The 23696-nt window shown below is 39.3% G+C and overlaps 1 protein-coding gene across 10 annotated transcripts in view; it reads right to left on the bottom strand.

Annotated features, from left to right (window-relative positions):
- The window catches only part of mark3a (MAP/microtubule affinity-regulating kinase 3a), a 105760-nt gene that overhangs the window by 31629 nt on the left and 50435 nt on the right, over nucleotides 1-23696 (bottom strand). For 6 of the 10 annotated variants that reach the window (XM_079573452.1, XM_079573457.1, XM_079573456.1 and 3 more), the window contains 6 exons: nucleotides 20891-20956; nucleotides 14610-14680; nucleotides 9742-9798; nucleotides 8057-8293; nucleotides 6044-6184; nucleotides 3248-3347 (listed from right to left, as the gene is read on the bottom strand). In XM_079573452.1, coding sequence (XP_079429578.1) covers nucleotides 3248-3347; nucleotides 6044-6184; nucleotides 8057-8293; nucleotides 9742-9798; nucleotides 14610-14680; nucleotides 20891-20956 — 672 coding nt within the window. The remainder of the gene's footprint in view (nucleotides 1-3247; nucleotides 3348-6043; nucleotides 6185-8056; nucleotides 8294-9741; nucleotides 9799-14609; nucleotides 14681-20890; nucleotides 20957-23696) is intronic. The other 4 variants (XM_079573455.1, XM_079573459.1, XM_079573458.1 and 1 more) reach the window with 1 other exon arrangement.

The raw sequence follows: 23696 nt of genomic DNA, 5'->3' as shown, positions 1-23696 counted from the left end.
CCTTTAATATAGAAACTGCAGTTACACATAAGACCTGAGGTGGCAGGAGCGAGTATAAAATTTACTCAACCTCCTAAAGAAGTGGCCGGGATTCAGCGACTGTCAGCCAAAATAGTGTTTTTCTGTGACTGTCTGGTTCTGGCAAAGGTTCACTAAGCATCCATCAACAAAGTAGATTCACTTTTATAACCAGCGATGATGGAGCGGCCAGGACAGAGCGGTGAGTCACATTTTGCTGTCATGTTTATATTTCCACTACTGCAAAAGTTGCATCAGCTGCATCAACTCGGGGAGAGGGGGCGGAGTTAACTGAATTCTGAATCTTGTCTTCCGGGTTTGAAAAATAACTCCAGAAAATACTTCTATTTATCACAAAAATGAGTACTGCATAATGGTGGAGGCACAATATATCATATAAATGCCTATAGTTTACTTTGGAATAGCAGGAGACAGATCCTTGTTTTGCTAAATTTTCAGGTTCATGTCTAGTTTTTTAAACTTTCATCTAGAAACAAAAAAAAACCCTAATCTTTACAACAGGGGTAGGCAAGTTTGCTCGGTGGAGGGCCGGTTTTCTTCATTGTCAAAAGACCAAGGGCCAAAAGGACCAATTATACAAAATAATCTGAATTAAGAAAAATCTTGTGCTTGTTCCATTGGCATGAATAGGTTTTATCTGCTTTAAGGCCAGACCAAATCCACTCAATCTTTAGATTTAATCTCTTAATCAAGCAGATTTAAGTCATTTCTTCCTTTAGATGAGTATTGTTTTAGGATTAGGGACTAAAAGCTTGCTCCACTAAGACATTTTAAGGAATTGACAGTATTTTTCACATTTCTAGAGTACTTTAACAGGCATTCGATCTCTGATTTGGGTCATAATATTTCTCAAAATCATCTCGAGGGCCAGAGTTTGATGAAGGAGGGCCGATTTTGTCCCCCGGGCCTGACGTTGCCTACCCCTGCTTTACAATAACATGTTTAGTTAGTACACCGATTCAATATTTCCCCATAGATTTATTTGGGAAATTACATTTTCTCAATCTCATATCTCCAGATTTTCTCCAGTTCAGGCTTTGTTGAATTTTAGTCATGTTTTTGAAATTTAATTCATTGTTTTTTTGTCATTTGTTTTTCATCTTTTACAGCCTATACTCCAGTGCAACGCCTAATTTGAAAGCTTAGACCTTGCAGCTTCTGAATAATATGTGTAAGATCTGTGCGAGTAAAACAACACACAGGTGGTGGGCGGCAGGAAACTGGTTAAACTGCAAAATTGTCTCTATTTTCTTTAAATACTTGTAGTAAAATGTGCTCAAGTGTCAAGTCTGTAAAGTTATAGTGCAGATCCTCAAAAAACTCCTTAAGTACCGTGAGTAAGTACAACTACAAACATCAGCTCAATGTGTTAAATAGCATAATTTTTGTATTTTTAACAAACTTATGCAGTAAAAATAGTCGAGAAATGTCATTAAGTTGCAAGAAATCCAGATTTAATGCCAGTTTCAATCCAATTTAATGCTTTTAATCCCCTGCGGAGACCCTGATCTACATTAACTCGGTTTACAGACTTCCTTCTCATTCATGTTCTTCATCTTCTCATCACACTTTAGTCGTGCTTTACTCTCGTGCAGATTTCTCCACGTTTACGTAACGCCGCCGCTGCATTATTTATTTGGGAGAGGGATTCCTCACAGAAAAACCCTCGGTCGGCGCCGTTACGTAACGCGCTCCTCTTCTGATCTGGAGGCTTCGGCGTTCAGGACATTAAAAATTCAGCGTGACTTTTTATCTTCCCCCGTGTGAGCGCGAGGATAACGAGCCGGAGGAGAAGCCCGGACTCGGAGCCGCCGCCGATGCGAAGGCGATACACAAAAGCAGAAGCTCGATTTGAACGGCGGCGATTAGCAAATGGAAAGATGCATTTACCAATTTATAACAGAGTGAATGACTTTTGAATGACTTTGAGTTTTGAATTCTACTTGTATTTGCTCAGTTTGGAACAAATTTTATAGACTAATATTGACAGGGCTGCGCAATGTGTCGCAATATTGGTATTTGCATTTATGTAAATTCAGATAAAACATTCATTTGGAGCTTTTATTGAAAATGCAAATCAAGTTTTGTGTAGAATAGATTTTAGGGACGGCATCTCTTGCAGTGTTAATTTCGTCGACTAAAATATTTAGTCTTAATTTTAGTCAAAGTGATATTTTTGACGACTGAAATTGGACTAAAACTAAATTAAAAGTTGTTCATGAGACTAAAACTGTGACTAAAATGTCCAGATATTTTAGTCGACTAAAATAAGACTAAATAAAAATAAAAATGAGAGACTAAAATCATCCAAACTTCAATTGACCGTCTGAAAGAGCTTCATATCATGTAAATTCTCTGCCAAAGGAAAACTCTGAGCTTTGTTCATGTGGAAGCAGCTCCATGAAGCAGAGGAACAAGATTAAATATTTTAGATTAGAAGATTATAATCAATATTACAAATGCATAGTCGACTAAATTTACTTGCAATTTTAGTCTAGTTTTAGTCAACTAAAATTGTGACGATTTATTTGACTAAATCTCGACTAAAATTAAATTCCATTTTAGTCAAAAGACTAAGACTAAAACTAAATGAAAATATGTTGTCAAAATTAACACTGATCTCTTGAATAGCCCATATATGGTCATGTTTGAAAACAGTTAAGGGGGAAAACAATTTGGAAAAAAATCTAAACTTTCTTTCATTAGTGAAGAACGACTTTAACAAATGCTGAATTATGAATATAGTTTTCTACTAAATAAAGATACAAAGACATAGAGAGGAGCAAAGTGATTCAACAGCCCATAAATACGTAAATAACGGAGAATGCTAACTTGATGCTTCATGTTAGCATCACTTCTACTGAACAGTCTGCTGTGAGAAAACATCCATATGGGCCTGATTTAGACTTTGCTTTATCTGTGTGTGATAAATAAGTTCATATTCCACCAGAAAATGGCTAAAAAGAGGGAAAACAGTGTTTCCCAAAAGATTGTTTCCCCCTCGGCGAGGCCATGCCCCCTTCTATGACGAGATGCCGTCTGTATCTACACCAAACAGTAACAGCATTCAGTATTTGTGAATGAATAAGCGTGGGAAAGACGAGGAAGCGGCGCCATGTTGGGAGATTTGTGTCTTTTTCTTTTCCCGACGCTGAAAGTACGATGTTCAGGGAGTTGACATGAAGCTGTGAGTTTGAGTTTCCGTTACCTATCCTCTTCTGGTCCGTGATGTCGAGCTCCGGCTCAATGTAAGGCTTGAGTTCGTCTTCGTCAAACCCGGAGTTGATCCATCGATCCTTCATGATTTGCTGCAAACACAGCCACGGGTTCAGATCCAGGGTAAAAAACACTGCACATGGAGGTTTTCAATCTGCTGTTACACGACATGATTACACAGAGACGGGGACGCATGCACGTACATACACGATTACCACACACTTTATGTAATTAACGAGCGCAGTGGAGATCAATACAAACCGCCTCAGGGCTCTCTCTCCAGATTTATTAACCTTTATCGGGACTTCGAGAATAAATCCAAAGATATACATTTGTGAAGGAAGGGGAGTTTTTAATCAAAGCGCCGTGTCCTGCTGATGTTCACCTTCGCTACAAATACGAGGAGCGATCGATCGTTTCTGATAAACCGGAGCCAGATTAATGATCAGTGTGCGAGCTCTGACATAAGCAACACGTGACCCGTCCACACGACTAAAGGGGAGACTTTTGTATTAAGGGGAATCAAAAACAGTGTAGCTTTTATAGTGTTGTTTTCATGTATGTATTTTTTTCTCAAGATTTGTATGTTTCATTTAACCTCTTAACTCCCACCTGAACGGATCCCATTTTCTCCAGTTTGGCTTTACCCTAATCAAAAAGCTTCTTGGGACAAAAGCACCAAAATAGCCACAAAAAATGAGAAGAAAACAAGGATGTAAACGCAACAAAAATGTGACAAAAATTCAACAAAAATGTGACAAAAATGCAAAAAAATGTGACAAAAATTCAATAAAAATGTGACAAAAATTCAACAAAAATGTGACAAAAATTCAATAAAAATGTGACAAAAATTCAACAAAAATGTGACAAAAATTCAACAAAAATGTGACAAAAATTCAACAAAAATGTGACAAAAATTCAACAAAAATGTGACAAAAAACTCAACCAAAGAGTGACAAAAATGTGACAAAAATTCATCAAAAATGTAACAAAAATTCAACAAAAAGTGACAAAAATTCAACAAAAACGTGACAAAAATGGAAAAAAGAAAGAAAGAAAAAACGTACAAAAGGTGACACAACACAGCAACAACGCAAGGAAAAAGATCAGTTTTGTGGGTCTTAGCTTTCAAATGAGGTGTTACACAGGCCTATATAATAGCCAAAGAGGACAGAATGCATTTGGTTTAGGCGGGTGGTAAGAGGTTAAGGCAAATGCTGCAGATGAATAGGGGAAAAAATTAAATGTAGGGATATCAATATGAACATTTTGCTGACGATTCCTGACATAAATATGAGGGAAAAATGCATTGCAAGTTTTCTGTCATTTTATGTTTTTGTGTAAAAATAAGGTAATTTATGCAAAAAAAAGGCAAAATGTTCAATATTTCCTGTGACAATAAATATATAATGGATCCAGGGATTATCCAGGCAGAGTCAAGTCCAATTTAATGCTTTTTAATGCCCAAATACGATATTTTAATGCCACAAATACAGTAACTTAAAGGCGCTAGATGCAAGTTGGTCATTTTATGCTCACTACTGCCACCTCAGGTCATACATGTAACTGCACCTTCTATATTAAAGAGACTATACAGAGTTTAAAAATGTTAAAATTAAGTATTTTCCTCCCCTACATGTTCCAGCCATGTCCTAATGTGTAGAATGAGTCCAGATCTTTTCACCACAACTGCCTCTAAGTGCCGTCAGCACAAGCTTAATATAGAGGGTGCAGCTACACGTATGACCTGAGGTGGCAGTAGTGAGTATAAAATGGCAAACTTGCATTTAGCCCCTTTAAGCTCGTGCATGTCGGCTCTTCGGACCCGGAGTAACAACTTTTTGAGTGTAGGATTTTACAGGCAGTTGTGGTGAACAGGTCTGGGCTCATTTTACACCATGTAGGGAGAGGAAAATACATAATTTTATCATTTTTAAACTCTGTATAGTCCCTTTAAGATTTGCAAAGATTTTCTCAAACAGAGGAAAGAGAATTGGACAAAACGGAAAACGCTTGAGCAAAAACATTTAGATATAATGCCAGATTGAATTTAATTTAATGCTTAACCCTCACCTTAACCAAGTGCAGTCCAACTTTATCCAAATCTAAAAGGCCAGTGTAAAGCCTCAAAAGTCAAAACTCAGCTAAACAGATCTTTTTCCTTGTCGTTTTGTTAATCTTTTGTGGCTTTTTTCTTGTGTTTTTGTCCCAAATTTTTCACTCTGAATTTAGACTGTTGAATTCGAAATACTTAAAAACAACACAGTGTTCATTTTCAATGTGAATTTTTCATGTTGATTTGGAAACACTTTGAATTACGTGATGAATATTCAGTGTCTGAAATTCAAGGACAAAAAATATTCAGAAACATGCAGAAAATTCAAAGACATTTAAAATTCACACAAAAAATCTTCCATAGAAAACCTCATTGTTTGGTCTTTTCTTTACTCTGACATTAAAACTAAGATGTTAAGGGAGAAAACCAGCTAGATATCTAAAACCTGCAAACGTCTCGCCTTAATTTGGACCATTCATTTTTCATTTTCACCATATTTATGAAGTAAATAACGGCAAACAGTGATAGGATTTAAACATATGAAGACATTTAGGGTCTGGCTTTGAAGAAACACTGACAAGACATTGAAGAAACTACAAATATGGCGGACGACACACGAGGGAGGGTCGTATGGCGGGCGGTGGACCTCGGTGGACAGACAGCATTCCCCGGGCGGTGCCTCATGCTCGGATGGCGGTGGAGTTGGGGGAGAATAGAGAGTTAGATACATACGTTTTCGGCGTCCTCCCTCACCTCGAGAGTGCCGCGTTTGCCGGGGTTCAGCACCAGGAAGCGTTTGAGGAGGTTCTCGCAGTCCGTCGACATGTAGAAGGGGATTCGGTATTTGCCGCGCAGCACCCGCTCTCGGAGCTCCTGCGGGAGACGAACACGCAAAGACAGGAGGTTTATTTCAGAACGGAAGACGAGACAGAAGAGCCGGGGGATATATCGAGAAGAAGATCATATCGAAAATGATGAGTGGAAGATGTGCAAATTTACTATCCTTAGTTTATCTGCAAAGTCAAGAAATGTGGAAAGAATTAGATAATAATGGGGGCGAGGGATGGGGGAAGGGAATTGGAAAAATTTAGGAGAATATTGGGGGGAAAAATGGAAGAAACTGAGGAAAAATATTGGAAGAAATTGAGGAAAAATATTAGAAGAAAATTAGATATAAATAGGGGAAACGTTAAGAATAAATTGAGAAAAAAAAATAGGGAAGAAATTGGAAGAAATTGTGAAAAATGTTTTTTAGAAAAAATTGGGAAAAAATTGGATATAAATAGATTAAACATTGGGAATAAATAGGGAACAATAATTGGAATAAATTGAGAAAAAAAGGGAACAAATAGGGAAAACATTGAGAATAAATGGGGGAAAAATTGAATAAATTGTGGGGGAAATATGGAAAAAAAATGGGGGAAATTATTTGGAGGAAAATGGGAATGAATTGAGAAAAAAAATTGGGAAGAAATGGGAAAAAATTGTTAAAAAAAAAAAGAAAATTCTGAAACAAGAAAATTTGGGGGGAAATTGCAATGAATTGAGGAAAAATGGGAATAAATAGGGAAAACATTGGGAAATATTTTTAAATTGAGAAAATGGGTAATAAAAAGGGGGAAAATTGGGATAAAATAGGAATGAATTGAGAAAAAATGGGTAATAAATAGGGGGAAAAAAGGGAAAACAAATTTACAAAGGTTTTGGGGGGAAAAAAAAGTCTGTTCAGGACAGTTTGAGAGACAAAACAATGTAAATGCAGATGTTTGCAACACATTTCTGCATATTTCTGATGGTTTGACAAAATATTGCTTATCATCGTTATTGAGAAAGTCCCCGAGAATATATATAGATATTCTCATTTTCTCATTGATTTCGTTGGTTCTTTAGACGAACATAGACTTCTTTACAACTAATCCATTGACCGTTTATAATTTCCTCAGCACCTACAGGTCGAGAGGAGCAGCTCAGGCCTCTTCTCCTGAGCCGCCTGGTCTCTCCCTGGGGAGGTGTTCCAGCCGTGTCCCATTGGAAGGAGGCCAAAGGGAAGACCTAGGACACGCTGGAGGGACTTTGTCGCTCCGTGGCCTGAAAACGCCTCGGCCCCAGGAGAGACGGAGGAAGTTTGCACGGAGAGGGAAGTCTGGGCATCTCTGCTCAGACGGAATGACCATGTTTTAATTCTCAGGCTTAGGGTGGCACAATATTGTGGTAATGGCATTCAATGAAACCAGTTCAACATAAGGCTCCATTTCATTTAAACACGCATCGAAAGTGATTTGTTTTTCAGAAAACTGTGTCAAAATAAGACTCCAACAAACACTCAGCACCAAAACGAGACTAAGATGAAACTAATGTTGGCTTTCGAAGACCACGAATGCACCATTAGACCCAGTTCTTTTTACTTTGATAGTAAAAAAACGCGAAAAACATGTTGACCCCAAAAACTTCACTCGTTCATGTCACAAAAATATGATTCCAGCTGATCCAGTCTCTCCTCTCGTCGCTCTCGAAAAGGTTCAAGTAAACAACTATTTTCTGGGCGTTTTGACTAAAGCGATGATCCAATTACGGCCGTGAGCATCGCCCGTGTTTGTGCTGAACGCGTCGGTGAACTAAAGCTGTTACGCTTTTTAAACACTTCGTGACTTGGACGTAAACATTCAGCGGATGTTTAATCAATCGCCTCTCGCGGCTCCAGAGCGAACCTCGGCTCCTGCAGAGCGCTGAAGTCCGGACACTGACCTTGAGGTTCTGTCCGTCGAAGGGCAGGGAGCCGCTGACCAGGGTGTAGAGGATGACCCCGAGGCTCCACACGTCCACCTCGGGCCCGTCGTACTTCTTCCCCTGGAACAGCTCGGGCGCGGCGTACGGGGGCGAGCCGCAGAACGTGTCCAGCTTGTTCCCCATCGTGAACTCGTTACTGAAGCCGAAGTCGGCGATCTTTATGTTCATGTCGGCGTCCAGCAGCAGGTTCTCCGCCTGAAGAAGAAGATGATGTTCAAGCAGCAAAATAATGTCAGCTTCAAATTCATTTAGTGATCAGGCTGAAACTTCTGCTGTAGATAAAATACTAGACATAAATACTAGAAAAAAAATTATTGCAAGGTTTCTGTCATTTTTTTTTCAGCAACGACATCTAAATAATGGATATTGTTTTTTAAATAATGATTATTATAAATGAATATTTTATAATCAGGGTTTATACAGGCCAAAGCAAGTCAAATTTAAGGCCATTTAAAGCAGAGATATCATATTTTAATGCCACAAATGCATGTTCTTAAAGGGGCTAGATGCAAGTTAGCCATTTCATACTCACTATTGCCACCTCAGTTCACGTGTAACTGCAGGTTCTATATTAAGCTCGTGACAGTGCAGGATTTTAGAGGCAGTTGTGGTGAACAGGTCTGGGCTCATTCTACACATTAGGACATTGTTGGAACATGTAGGGGGAGGAAAATACATCATTTTAACATTTTTGACTTGCAAACATTTTATCAAACAGAGAAATGAGAGCTGTGAGAAAACGGGAAACTTAAGCAAAAACGGTTGTACATTTCAGCCAAAACGGCAACTGAATACGTATTAAAAGATCATAATTGTGTGTTGTTGTTTTTTGCTGGACTTGGATAGTAAAAACTGTTGACCAACATCATAATTTTCAAAGTAATTTTTATTTAATGCCTATTTAATGCTTTTTGAATGGGTGGGAAGGAAAAAAAAGTCCTTGTTTTGGGGTTCAATGCTCATTAAATCAAACAGGAATCAAAAAACTTCAACATCTTGTTAAGTCCAAGCCTGTAAAGCTTGGAGTTTGTAGGAGCTACTTAACGCAGTACTAAGTAACTCTTGCCCCTAGAGGCCACTGCAGGTGTCGTAGCATTTTGCGTTTTTTTTACTCACGAATTGTCCGTGAGAGTAAATACTACGCTGACACAAAAGACAAAGTGACAGAGGGATATTGTGCATCCAATTACACAATGGAAATATTTTTTTTTCACTCAAACTTGGCTGTAAATACAGTTTAAGTGGCGCTAGCCCGCAGTTAGCTTTACCCATTAGCCTGTTAGCTTCTTCTTCGTGATTCTATTAATGTGTATTGGTGACTCGGACCCAATTGCAAGTGTGGTTTTCTGGCCAGAGACACCAGGGGGAGATGACAGACCCCCTAATCATCCCATTAACACTTGTATTACCCCCAGAGGGACTACGGAAGGGATCTATTAAGGTAAACAAGCTACTTAGTACTGCTTTAAGTGGAGATGTTGGAAGTGGAATGAAAACCACCCCATCTCTTCACATGATTCCCATCATTCCCACACTGAACTATGGAGTTAATGCTTAACATGAGCCCTCCCTGTTTGTTTTTGTGGTGTAAAAGCGGCGCTGCACAGATGTCGTGCTGTTGTGCTGTTGCGCTGGGATCTCACCTTGAGGTCTCTGTGGACAATGTGCTTCTGGTGGCAGTACTGCACCGCCGAGACAATCTGCGAAAGAGAGAGCGCTGTTTAAATCTACGGGCGAAAAGAGGAAGTGGGAGAGAGAGACGCACAGACGGAGGGATAGATGGAGAAGAGACGAGCAGACAGACATTTTTGTTTGAAAGCTTCGCAGAGGGAGGCAGAGGAAGTGGTGAAGGAGGAGGAGCTGTGGTCGGCTGTGGAGGATTCTGTGTTTCTCAAAGTCACAAGTGAAATGAGAGGAGCAGATACGCCATTATGAAAGACACACTTTCTCTGTAAAAACGAGCACCTCACGCAGCGGTGGGTAAACAGAGGCCCAGAGGCGAAACACGGCCATTACATTCAGATATAAACATGAGGAAAGCACTGGCTGAAACTGCTGAACAACACTGATACTTTCACTGAAGTAAAGAAAAGTAATGCTGCTGCTATCCTGTCTTTCAGTATAAGAGAACTGTACTTGTTTAACCCCTTAACTCCCACCTGAACAGAGCACCTTTTTCTTCAGTTTGGCTTTACCCCAGTCCAAAAGCTTCTGGAAAAAAGCTGTGAAAATAGCAACAGAACTGAGACGAAAACAATGATGGAAATGTGACAAAAAAGTGAGAAAACATTGACAAAAAAGTGACTAAAAATTGATGAAAAAGAGGCAAAAATGTCACAAGAAATTGACAAAAAATGACCCAAAAAATGACAAAAATGTTACAAAATATGACAAAAATGTGATAAAAATGTGACAAAAAAAATGACAAAAATGTGACAAAAAAAGACAAAAATCTGATTAAAAATCGATGAAAAAATGACAAAAATGTGACAAAAAATGACCAAAAAATGACAAAAATGTGACAAAAAAATGACAAAAATGTGATACAAATTTGACAAAAAATTATCAAAATTGAGGAAAAAAATGACAAAAATGTGATAAAAAATGGACCAAAAAATGACAAATAAAGTTACAAAGATGAGTTGAATACACAACAAAAAAATGATCTGATGACGTGAGGAAAAAGATCCTCTCGGTTCAGGCAGGAGTGAAGAGGTTAAACCCTTTCAAGAAACTATGGGCCGTTGACAGAACATGATGATCTTCCAACAATATGGCCACAGTCAAGTTGAACCCCTATAACATGAACGGTGGAGTCGTGTCTTTCCAATGAAACAAACTTTTTTGATGTGTAGGCATTGCTGTCCTTTTAGAGAGATTGAAATATTATTGAAATATCTATTTTTTATTGGCACACAGTGTGTATTAAACATGTTTAAATATGTATCATATAGAAATTTAAAGAAATTGCAAAAAACATTTCTAAAAACACTATTTTCTCTGGCTGCGTTGGCCGTACACACAGTGGTGCCATCAGCGCCGGCAGGGCAGTGTAAAATGTCTTAAAGGGATATTTCAGGATCAACTTCTCTAATTATCTTCATTCAAGTGTTCTATACTTCTCCATAATGTTTAACTTTTAAATTTTCTTCAATGCTTTAATATTTTTGGAGCCATTAAAGGGATATTTCATGAATTTTGACATAGGGCCTCATTTCCCAGTTATCCATAGTGTTGCTGATTTCATGAGATATTTTTTTTTGTATTTCATGCAGTTCTTATATTTGAAGAGTTTCGTGGCGCTAGGCTAGTGCAAGGCTAGCACATTTCTATGGTATCAGCTAGCTTGCATTAAAAACAGTCTGACCCGCTCCACAGAGCACCTGAGGCAAATCACTTATGACACCAGACTAACAATATAAATGTCTGTGTCGACAGAGTAATTTTAACCATTTTGCATTTAAAATAACTTATATTTGAGCAGCATCTGCTTCGTGGTTGTATAAACCAGTGGTTCCCAACATTTATTGTCTTGTGTACCCCTTGGGCCTTTCAATGGTCGTCTGTGTACCACCTACCTCAGGGGTGTTGCAGTTTATTTAGAAAGTAATTACTTAAAAATGGTATTTGTAAAAAAAAAGGACAATGTTGCATTCAAAAATAACCTAAAATTCTCCCAAGGCAACACATTTTACTGAAAAATATAGCTTTTCCTATAAAAAATTATGTTCAATTTCCCCCTTTTTTCAATCTGAAATAGTTTCAAGTACCTCCTGCTAGGTCCTCGAGTACCCCCAGGGGTCCCCGCACCCCTAGTTGGGAAACACTGGTACAAGCTACGTAGCGGCGGAGTGATCTGCTCGAAAATGTCCCTCAAAACGCGATCATTCATGTGATGCAAGGTCAGTTATATTCCAAACATTATTCTATGGACACAGACATTTATATGGTTAGTCTGGTGTTACAAATGATTTGCGTCAGGTGCTCTGTGGAGCGGGTCAGACTGTTTTTAATGCAGGCTAGCTGATACCATAGAAATGAGCTAGCCTAGCGCTACGAAACTCTTCAAATATAAGAACTGCATGAACTACAAAAAAAAAATGTCTCCAGAAATCAGCAACACTCTGGATAACTAGGAAATGAGGCCCTATGTCAAAAATCCTGAAATATCCATTTAAGATTTGCAAAAAATCCATCAAACCGAGGAATGAAAAGAAATGTTGATATAAATAGGAAACATTTCACAAACTTGTGCAGTAAAAGTAAGGTCATAATCTTCCAAAACAACAATAAAACGTAACATCTTTGTGGTTTGTGCATATGCGACGTGTGAAACTCCTTCCCTCCCTCTCCCTCCTGAGCGTCTCTGTTTAAATAACTTCTTGTTTTTCCAGTTTTTCGGCGTCTGACCGGGAGCTCCAGGGCTCTCCTGAACCAATCGAATCTCCGAGTGAAGCGGCTCGGCTCCGCACAGCCCCCGAAGGGTTCATTTCCTCGCCTCGAAATGACAAAACTAGTATCGGCCTTAAACTGCTTATGCCGACGCTACGGAGCTGCGATGAAAACGACGTGTGAGATTCGAGAAGTGAAAAGAGGAAGCGAAGGGTTAATGTTTCACTGCGGAGACAAACACTTACACAAGTTTATGAATCTAGAGTCAATATTTACTTCTGCAACTGGAGCTTAGGCCCAGAGTTAAGAGGAACTAACTGTGGATGGCGATAGTAACGAAAGGACCAAAGCAAACGGACAGAAGGTGAATGCATTTTATATTTACACATTCATTTTTTTTCTTACATCTTCTTCTTATAAACTTTCCATAAATCTGCATAAAACTAAATATATTGTATTTGGAAACAAGGAAGTAAACAAGCCATGTCGAATCAAAATTGGGGAGGTAGAAATTGACAGGGTGTATGTAGCTAAGTCAATATTGATGATAAGTTCCATTGGAAAGTGCACATAAATACACTAAAGACAAAAATTTCCAAACTGGAAATGAATCTGAATCAAAATGCAGCCAGACTAACGATATAAACGTCTGTGTCGATAGAGTAATGTTTGGAATGTAACTGACCTTGCATCACATGAATGATGATCACATTTTGAGGGACTATTTTCTAGCAGATCACTCCGCCGCTGCGTAGCTTATACAACCACGAAGCTGATGCTGCTCAAATATAAGTTGTTTTAAATGTAAAATGGTTAAAATTACTCTGTCGACACAGACATTTATATGGTTAGTCTGGTGTTATCAGTGATTTGCCTCAGGTGCTCTGTGGAGCGGGTCAGACTGTTTTTAATGCAGGCTAGCTGATACCATAGAAATGCACTAGCCTAGCACTAGCCTAGCACCACAAAACTCTTCAAACATAAGAACTGCTTGAATTCCAAAAAAAATATCTCCAGAAATCAGCAACACTCTGGATAACTAGGAAAAGAGGTCCTATGTCAAAAATCATGAAATATCCCTTTAAGGGCTCCAAAACTATTAAAGCGTTAAAGAAAATCTATAAGTTAAACATTAAGGAGAAGTATAGAACACTTGAAAGAAAATCATTAGAAAAGAAGTTGATCGAGGATGCACAACATAATTTTGATTGTGGCAGTTTAAGTTTTGTGCTTATGTGTTTCCATCGTTGATATAAAACAGGGGGGTCAAAAGAATGCTCATTCCAGCCACTAGGGGGCATTCAATGAATAAAAAAAGGATAGAGTTCCACACGTGTCCAGCAGAGGGAACTGACATAATAAGAGCTCAGGATATGAACAACACATTATGTAGCCATGTGGTATATGGACAGTCTGCCCCAGGGCGGCTGTGGCTTCAATTACAGCTTACCAGTACCAAGTCAATGAGCAATGATTACTGTACTTTCAGGAACTTGTGACACAGGCTTGTAAAGTGAAATACAAGTGTAAGCCATTGTTATTAATGAAGCTACAATAAAGTTGGGGCTTTGACCAAATCAAATAATTAATTATTCACTTATTGGAAAGATTTTCTCTATTATATGCGGCCCGCGACCCGCCGTGGGAGCTGAATTTCGGCCCGCGACCCAAAATGAGTTTGACACCCCTGGTATAAAAGAAACTGTAAAATGTGTCTCTTTGGACACAGAGTCACAGTTGTAAAAGGGGTTTAGGGGCAGAATAAGTCTTGACTTCAGCCTAAACCCCTTTTGGTCAGGCATCATTTAGCACTTAAATTCTTAATGTACATGTTTATCTTATTGTATAATGTACAAGATCTTTGGAAAACATGTGACCTAAGATCTAAATGTTCATAATAAACTACTAATTTCACTCTCTTGCTACAGAGTTAAGAAAGTCCTAATCATGATCAAACATTGTGGGGCCAAAGTTGCAGCAGCAGGGGAAAGTATTTGATAACCGCAGTGACAGTCGTACGGCACAAAACTAATGAGTGAAGAAGCAGTTTTGGACGTGTGTCGTTAATCTTTGGGCATGAGAGAGTCCCGGGACAGAGCAGAGGAGCGCCGGGAGGTACCTGTCTAAACTTGGCCCGCGCCTCCTTCTCCTTCATCCTGCCGTGGGCCACCAGGTAGTCGAACACCTCTCCTGCAAAACCAGGACAAGGAAAGAGGTTACGAGAAAAGTTTAGGTGCATTTTCATTCAGCCCGGCCTCATTCAAGTAACGTGTGTGAAGTTATGACCAGTTTTTTCCAGTTTTCCAGATAAGCAGTAACATAAATCGTGCGAGCCTTGGATAAACCCCAGCTTAGACCTTGGAGTGAACTGCCAGAGCGTTATTCTCTTCATTAGTTTGATGCTTCATTGAAAAGTTCCAGTAACAGACAGTGTTTTTAATGAGTCTGCGCCGCTGGCTCTGACCCATCTGTGAGGACTGAGGCGGTTTCAGACCTAGATCGCTGTCTGTTCCAGCTCCAGGACGTCCACATCTTCGTCTGCTGCGTTTAGCTCAACGCCCAGAACAAAATGAGAAAATAAGACGACTATTCGACTCCAAGTGGGTCATTCAGACTTTTGCCTTTTGTCAGGATGGGATAGGAACCTCTGGGTACCTCACGATTCGATACGATACATGGCTTTGAACCTTTATTTTAACATACTACACTTTACTGATCATTTACATTTCTTTTCATGTGCTTTGTTCACCTTTTGTACGGGTCTATAAATGATCCCTGTCTTACACACTGAAAATGGGTCTATAGATCTGTCAGTGACGTCATTTACAAATAATTAAATAAGAAGCCACAGTCCTATTTAAAAGGGAATAAATCAACCCCAAATTAATCCTATTCATAAGCATAAAAACTATCATTAAAAGTCATTTATTTGTGTGTCAGTGTTTGGTCTAAAGACTGTAGTGCTGCCCCCTGCTGTCCTGACTGAATTCTTGATCGTTATTGGCCTCTGTTGACTGTGAAATCAGTGGAGCACTGCTGCCTCATTAATATGCATGACGTCATCAAAAGTATCGATATCGGAAAATAAAGTAAAAGGTATCGCATCGTCTTGCAAAATATCGCGATATATCGGAAAATCGATATATTGTCACACTCCTAGTTTTCCATGATTCCCTATGTTTTTGTCATTCCTGTCACCGAAACACATAAATCCTCCACAAACTATACATGCCTTTCAGTCATGTGACCTTTGATGTTATGGCGGCCATTTTGAATACCGAAGTAGAATTATGCAGTACTACAACATGTAATAATATCTCAACTCACGATATAAAAGATGGATTTACTTATAATCATTGCTCAAGAAGAAAACAGTAAAAAACCCAGAGATGCAGGTTTATGTGAAGAAAACAGTGAGTCAGCGTTTAAGCCACTCAAAACGTTACATGCTACTGGTTAGCATTTAGCTTCAACAGCTCAGCTCTGACCTCTACAAACCTTGGCTTCAACATGTGACAGAGGTCAGAGCTGAGCTGTTACTGTTGTATTTCCTCAGTGTTCATAGATGTGAGACACACACGTGTTGAAGCCATTGACAGTTGCTAACCAGTAGCATGCTAACGTCTAGAGCAGCTCAAACTCAGACTGAGATTCTGCTGAAATGACACACTTTAAAAATTACATAAAAATGCCAATGTCAATCAGCTGTCTTTCATTTTCATCCTGAGTAGAGATATTGTTACATGTTGTAGTACTGCATAATTCTACTTCGGTATTCAAAATGGCCGCCAGAACTGTGCGTGATGTCATTGGAAAGGCATGTATAGATAATTGTTACATTTAGAAGAACTTTTCTGACAACGTGACCAAGTCAGTGTCTCTCCCTTTGTCTTCTATATTATAATATCAAGAAATGCAGCTCGAGTGTGAACAGCCTCGTTACAACTACAAATAAGCAAAGTGGTCCAACTTTGTCATTCCTGTTTCCATTCTGAACAAAATATGATAAATCCACACAAAAATAAAAGACTTCGACAGATATGGCCCTGAACATGTTTTGTACACTTGAGCCTGTGCCATTTTAAAAGATATTGGCACTTATCTGGCAGAACGACCCACATATTCAAATGAAACAGCGGTGGAGAAACCTGCTCCTACTTCTTCTAAGACTAAAACATTATTACTACATTTTATGACCAAAACAGCTTCAGCATCTCTCCTGCAGCTCCACAATCTGCTGCCTATTGTTCCACCGACTCAGGCCCGGAACGTGACGCCGCTTACTCATGCGCTCGCTCCCTTTGGCGGTTCGGTGGATCTTTTTAAGCAAAACGTCCACGCAACGGCAGGATTAAAAACGGAAAAAGCACTGAACACGGTGCTGACCTGAGGAGGCGTTCGAGTACATTTCACAACACCGGAAAAAGCGGCGCTCGATCGATACGCTCTGAGTCAGCGTTCGAAAATAGATCGGACAAGTGCCGGGCGGTGCGGCTCGAAAAGTGGGAGAGTTTACTGTAGAACGCTTGAACACGGGCGGCCAAATATCAGGCTTTACATAATCAGCAGCAGAAGGTCAAACTCAAGGCTTTTTAAAGCACAAATACTATATTTCTGCCACAAAGAACTAATTTATCAACATTTACAATCATTCCATTGGACAGAGGAATGAGGACACGTTTCCATTTTCAAAAGCAAATTAGATGCAGTAAAAATAGTAAAACCACTCGCACATCTTTGTGTAAACTGAATCTTCATCAGTGGCTGGTCTTTGCAGCAGGCTTAGAGTAAGATCGCTTGAAAATCAGGAAGTGAAACTACTCGGGATGCAAATTTAGACCGATAATGACCACAGATATTTGTATATTTGCATCAGATTTTATGAGGTGGAATCAATGTTACACTTCACAGTTCTGCCCGAAATGTATAAACTTAACCAAAAGTATCAAATAATTAGCCTTTTCCACTAGGGCTGGGCTTAATTAATTAATTTGAATAGATTTTCCTCGAATAGTTCAATATCAATTATTCTTTGAATACATGTTTTTCCCATAATAATGCCATGTGACTTCTTGGATTTTTGTTGATTAATGTAACTGCATTGGGTTCAGTTCTTATTGTTCACATTTTTACTAAGCTAGAGTGAGTTTCTACTATTTGCAGCATTAGTTCTTCTGAGAATGTCCTCCATATCCGAGTAAAATTAACTGAATCGAAAAATCAATCAAATTGAATCAAATGTGAATCAAATCGAGTCAGTCAGTGGGCGGCACGGTAGAACAGCGGTTAGAGCTCGTGCTTCACGGCTAGAAGGTCTGGGGTTCGATTCCCACCTGGACGGGGCCTTTCTGTGTGAGCTTGCATGCTCTCCCCATGTCTGTGTTTCTCCTACCACTAAAACATGTACAATAGGTCAGGATGAATGAGAGAGTGTTTGGGGGACGACGGATGGAAATTAGCCCACGGCTACAATCCAGTACGGCTTGTTTACATGCATGAGACCCATGTATGTTCATTAACATGCACTGTCCCGACCAAATAAACCAATAAAGGAAATAAAAATAAAGTCACTCTTCTCTCAGGGTGTGACAATAGATCAATTCTGTGAAATATCGAGATATTTTGGAGGATGATACGATACTGATGCTTGATGACATCATGCATATTCAGTGCTCTGCCTCTGTTAGTCAATAGTGATCGAGAATTAAGTGAGAACAGTTGGACTGTCACACAAATATATACTATGATAGGGCTGGGACGATCCACTTTAGTCACGATCTGATACATATCACGATACCCAGGGGCCGATACATATTGCGATACAGTAAGTGATTATAACAAGTGATATGTTTACCTTAAAATGTGTAAAAAGTCATGTGTCCAAAGTTTATAAACCAAATGCCATTGAACATTTACTGAAGTGTTTAGATTAAAAAGTGCTTTAACACCAAATGTAACAAAGTGCTGTAACAGGAAACTCCAAACACAAGTATTGAAAGTATTGCGATACTTGATAAAGTATCGATACTTGGTATTGCAGCATCCAAGTCTGGTCCGATATTTTGACCCAGCCCTAACTTAGGATATGTTTGAATTATAAATAAGATACATTTTGGGTTGAATTCCTTTTGAAACAGGACTGCTTTGTTATTTAAAGGCACACTGCGTAACATTTTGGACAATACTGTTGCCATCAATACAAAACATCGCCGAAAACATGAATGCTTGTATTTCAAGTTTATTTATTGGGTAAAATTCTACGCAGTGTGGCTTTAAATGTTAAGGATTTTTGTGCAATATATCGATTATCGCAGAATCGCCGTATCGTGAGGGTCTCATGAACCATGTATTGTGTATCACATTGATTTTTTTTTTTCATATTGATGTTTTTTTTATGAATATCTAATTGCTAAGTTGCCATTAGATGATTTCCCCCCGCAGAACGGTGCAGCCCGGCGCCTGCAGGAGGGAGAGTGGAGTCATTTAAAAATCATTGGGAGCAGATTGGAAACACTTTGCTCCGAGGGACTTAAGTTTGGCTCTCGCTCCAATTAGGTCAGAAAAACCCAAATGTGTTGGAGGGCTGCGGACCGCGGGCGAAACCGCAGTGGACTGGAAAATGAACTGTAGCGCAATGTCGTTTTTGGCAGCGCTCCCAGATTTAGTCTAAGTCGCATTTTAGTCATTTCTAAATGTGATGTTTTTAGTCCAGTTTTAGTCGACGAAAACTCAAAAGGCTTCAGTCAGATTCAGTAAAAAAATTAGGTCTATAAGTTGACGCTGTTGAAAATGGCAAAATTGGAAAATCTGTGGTATGCATAGTATGTACAGTATGCAGCTCGATTGTATGAAATATAAAACATATCCTATAAATAAAATGTTAAAATCACAATTCGTTTTGTTTTTGGTAACACTTTATTTGACACCACCTTGATAGATTGTACCCAACTATAACTTATACCTATGCAGAACATACACAATGGAATAATGTGAATTAGTACTTTGGTACATAATGTAAGACAGAAGACACTAAGGGTTAGGGGTTAGAGTTTGGGTCTTATTACATTATGTACCAAAATACTAATACATTATTCCATTGTGTATGTAACCTGTAGGTACAAGTTATTACACATTATTACATAGCACACAACATTGTACTTAATGTGTCTCAGGTACAACGTATCAAGGGTAGTGTAAAATAAAGTATATCGTGTCTAAATGGAAGGAAAGGCCTGCATGTTGTGTTTTTTTACTCATTAATTGTCCGTGAGAGTAAATACTACACTGGCAGAAAAGACAAAGGGACAGAGGGATATTGTTCATCCAATTACACAATGGAAATATTTTTTTTCACCAAAACTTGGCTGTAAATACTGTTTAAGTAGCGCTAGCCCGCAGTTAGCTTTGACCATTAGCCTGTAGCTTCTTCTTCGTGATTCTATTCGTTCTATTCGTTCTATTAGTGCATTTGCATGACATCCTTAGCTGGATTGAAAAATCAATCAAACTGAATCAAACTGAATCGGACCCTTGTGAATCGAATTGATTTGGGAAATCCAAATTGATACCCAGCCCTATTTTCCACTATATTATATCACAAGTTATATTTAGTCTGGGGACCACCAATTCATTTTCAGTCCAGTGACCGGAGCCACCGGTCCGGTGGCAGTCAAGTTGCAATTGTGGTTTTCTGGCCAGAAACACCAGGAGGAGATGAAAGACCCTCCAATCATCCCATTAACACTTGTATTACCCCCAGAGGGACGACGGAAAGGATTTATTAAGGTAAACAAGTAACTTAGTACTGCTTTAAGTTTTTCAAAATCGTAATCGTCCACGAAAATTTTATTTTTTAGCCAAATCGTCCAGCCCTAGTAAAAGAATAAGCACCACCTTTTGTCTCGTCAACAAAACCTTCTCATGTTTTAGACATTAAAGCGCCATTTTGAGCTCGTTGCCGTCACTTTGTCGTCATATCGTCACCATCATTAAAAACTAAGAAAGACTAAGAATGGTCTGAACTTTTAGGATATGACAGATTATCAGACAGATTACTGAATATAGTATTTTCACAACAGGTGCAGCTCTAACATTTGAGAGAAGGCTGGAGTATCGGATGCTAAATGAATGAGATTCATCTAAATTTCAGTGGCAAAATTACTTTTCCTGCATTGATCAATCTTGGTTTTAGTTTTTATGCTATTCCTCCAAACTTCAAATGAGCCGTTACTGCCACAGGAAGCTGCAATGTATCTATATCGATAAGCTTCACCACAATTCAAGTAAAATCTGATCAACTGCACTTTTTCGACCCACAGACCAAAATACCCGGTCCGTTTCGTAAGTGACCTTTTAACCTTTCGCTGAAATGTAAAATATCTGCATGTTTTTGTTCCTCACCTCCGCTGGCGTACTCCATGATCAGGTAAAGCGTTCTCTCCGTCTCAATGACTTCAAAGAGTTTCACTGGAGGGAAAAACAGAAAAAATAATCAGGACGAAGAGGAAACCAATTACGATTCAATTACGACATCAAACAGAGGAGCGGCGCCCGGTGCGACGGAGGCGCCGGCACAAAGACTGAAGAGGAATCAGGGCTGTGATGAAAATACACTTTAGAGCCAAAGGATTACAATCAAATAGAAATCACAATCTGAGAGGCCGCAGAGAGCTTCACCGAACAGCACAGAGGCCGCTCTATAAGTAAAAGTATTTGTAGGTTTTACAGCCTGGAATTACAGTCAAGTCAATCACTAGCAACGACTGTAACAACACATATTATTATATTTACAAGTCGTTTGGCTTCACCGAAATCTAAAAGGTTCAAAAATGTGATGAAAAGGCCACAAAAAAGTTTAGAAAGTGACGGCAACACACCATTTAGATCAGTTTATATCAGTTACACTGGCCTTTAGGCTGTAAACTCCAGTCGAGAAGCTATAGATTTGGGTAAAGCCAAACTGGAGAACATGCATGCGGTTAAGGCAGGGGGTGAGAGGTTAATATACTGTAGACTAGTATAGACTAGCTTTGGTGCCCCTGTTTGTCTACAGCAGTGATTCCCAACCGTTTTGGTCTCACATACTCCTTTTTTTGTCCATTTACACTCCAAGTGCCCACAAATAAGTGCAGATGATTTTTTTTTGTGAAAGTTTTCCACTGAAACTCAGATTTGTTCATGGTGAAAACACAGCCCAATATGCTCAAATCCACACTTTACTGCAAAATATAATTTAATTCAATTAGTTTAGAATCCAGTCTAATCTGAAATGCTTTCTAAGAAGTACCCCGTGGTCAGTGCTCGCGTACTCCCGGTTGGGAAACACCTACAGCACAAGTGCAGTGGGGTCCCGGGCCTGTTTTGGGGACCACTGCTTTAGGCAATATAATGTCCTGAAGCAAACACTGGGAACATCTCGTCTCTTTTGGGAGTTTTGTAAAAATCTATCAGTGTTTTTCCGCCAGGTTTACTGGTTTGGCAAGCAGGGGGTATGGTTACACGTGCACGCTGCCGGGTTTTTTAGCAAATGTTATTATATGTCACAATTTGATTTCTATATGATACATAATTGATTCAGTTTAAGTTACTTTACTGCATTGTGACGATGCAGGAAACAATACTGAGTTTGAGAAAGTCTGAGAATGTAATATGTAATACTATTATTAGATTAGCCTAATGTAGGGTACCATCATCACATTTTCCCATGGGTGTTTGGATTTTTCTCACATTCATGTTTGATATTTGTCAGTGAATTGAGTCGTTTGTGTCGCTGTTTTGACAGAGAAATGAAAAGGGCAAACGCGAGTCCAGTCGTGACCCCCCCACACACACTACGCGACCCGACTCTGTGCAACTGCCTTCGACTGGACCCGACTCGACTGAGAATTAGAGCAAAATCGGGCATAAAAGTCGTGTAGTGTGTGCTGACCTTTAGACAAAATAAATCCCATAGTGACATCAGGCAAAAGGGAGAACCCGTGTGAACTAGTGAGAAAGTGTATAAAGTGTGAGGTGAGGGGTTTTACTGCCTTAAAGGGATATTTCAGGATTTCTGACATAGGGCCTCATTTCCTAGTTATCCAGAGTGTTGCTGATTTCGGGAGATAATTTTTTTGTAATTCATGTAGTTCTTATATTTGAAGAGTTTCGTGGCGCTAGGCTAGTGCAAGGCTAGCGCATTTCTATGGTATCAGCTAGCCTGCATTAAAAACAGTCTGAGCCGCTCCACAGAGCACCTGAGGCAAATCACTTATAACACCAGACTAACCATATAAATGTCTGTGTCCATAGAGTAGTTTTAACCATTTTGCATTTGAAATACCTTATATTTGAGCAGCATCAGCTTTGTGGTTGTATAAGCTACGCGGCGGAGTGATCTGCTAGAAAATAGTCCCTCAAAATGCGATCATTCATTAAGGTCAGTTATATTCCAAACATTATTCTATCGACACAGACATTTATTTATTGACTGTTTTTAATGCAGGCTAGCTGATACCATAGAAATGCGCTAGCCCTGCACGAGCCTAGCGCCACGAAACTCAACATAATACTGTATGAATTACAAAAAAAAAATATCTCCAGGTATCAGCAACACTCTGGATAACTAGGAAATGAGGCCCTATGTCAAAAATCCTGAAATATCCCTTTAAAGCATATAATAATTGTAAAAAATAAAACCGTCTACTTCACCACATTTCGTCTCTTACTGGTTATTTTTAGAACGCAACTCCTGCAATACACGAGGGACCACTGTAAACCGTATTAGGGCCATATTATCATATCATATTAGGGGTGTAATGTTTGGACACAGGTATAAAGTCAGAGATCGTTACGCTAACGTTACGCTCAGCTACAGCAGCATAAACATATTGAGACTTTAAGGGCAGGCGCTTAACGAATGAAAACTAAGCTCATCTATTGCTCGAGTAGATCATCTTTGCAGGGAAAGCTCGGGCTTTGCGTCTTGGATTAACCCTGACAAGTCGTAGCAAAACCAAACAGCGTTCCTTGGCACGGTGCTAAGAACAACAGGGCAAAGAAAACCGCCATAAAAGTGGCAGCGACGTGACGCGGCGGGGATGAAGGGGATGCTTTGCAAACCGCAAAAATGTCGCAGCAAAACAATCTTTTTAAAGTCATTTTAAAAAGAAAGAATTCGCCTCATCCGTCAAAGGCTGTTTTAACCTCTTAACTCCCGCCTGAACCG

The sequence above is a fragment of the Gobius niger genome (genome assembly GCF_951799975.1).
Source record: "Gobius niger genome assembly, chromosome: 16".
In the NCBI taxonomy this organism is placed as follows: Eukaryota; Metazoa; Chordata; class Actinopteri; order Gobiiformes; family Gobiidae; genus Gobius; species Gobius niger.
The sequence above is the reverse complement of the archived record's forward strand: the minus strand, read 5'-3'. Positions and strand labels throughout refer to the sequence as shown.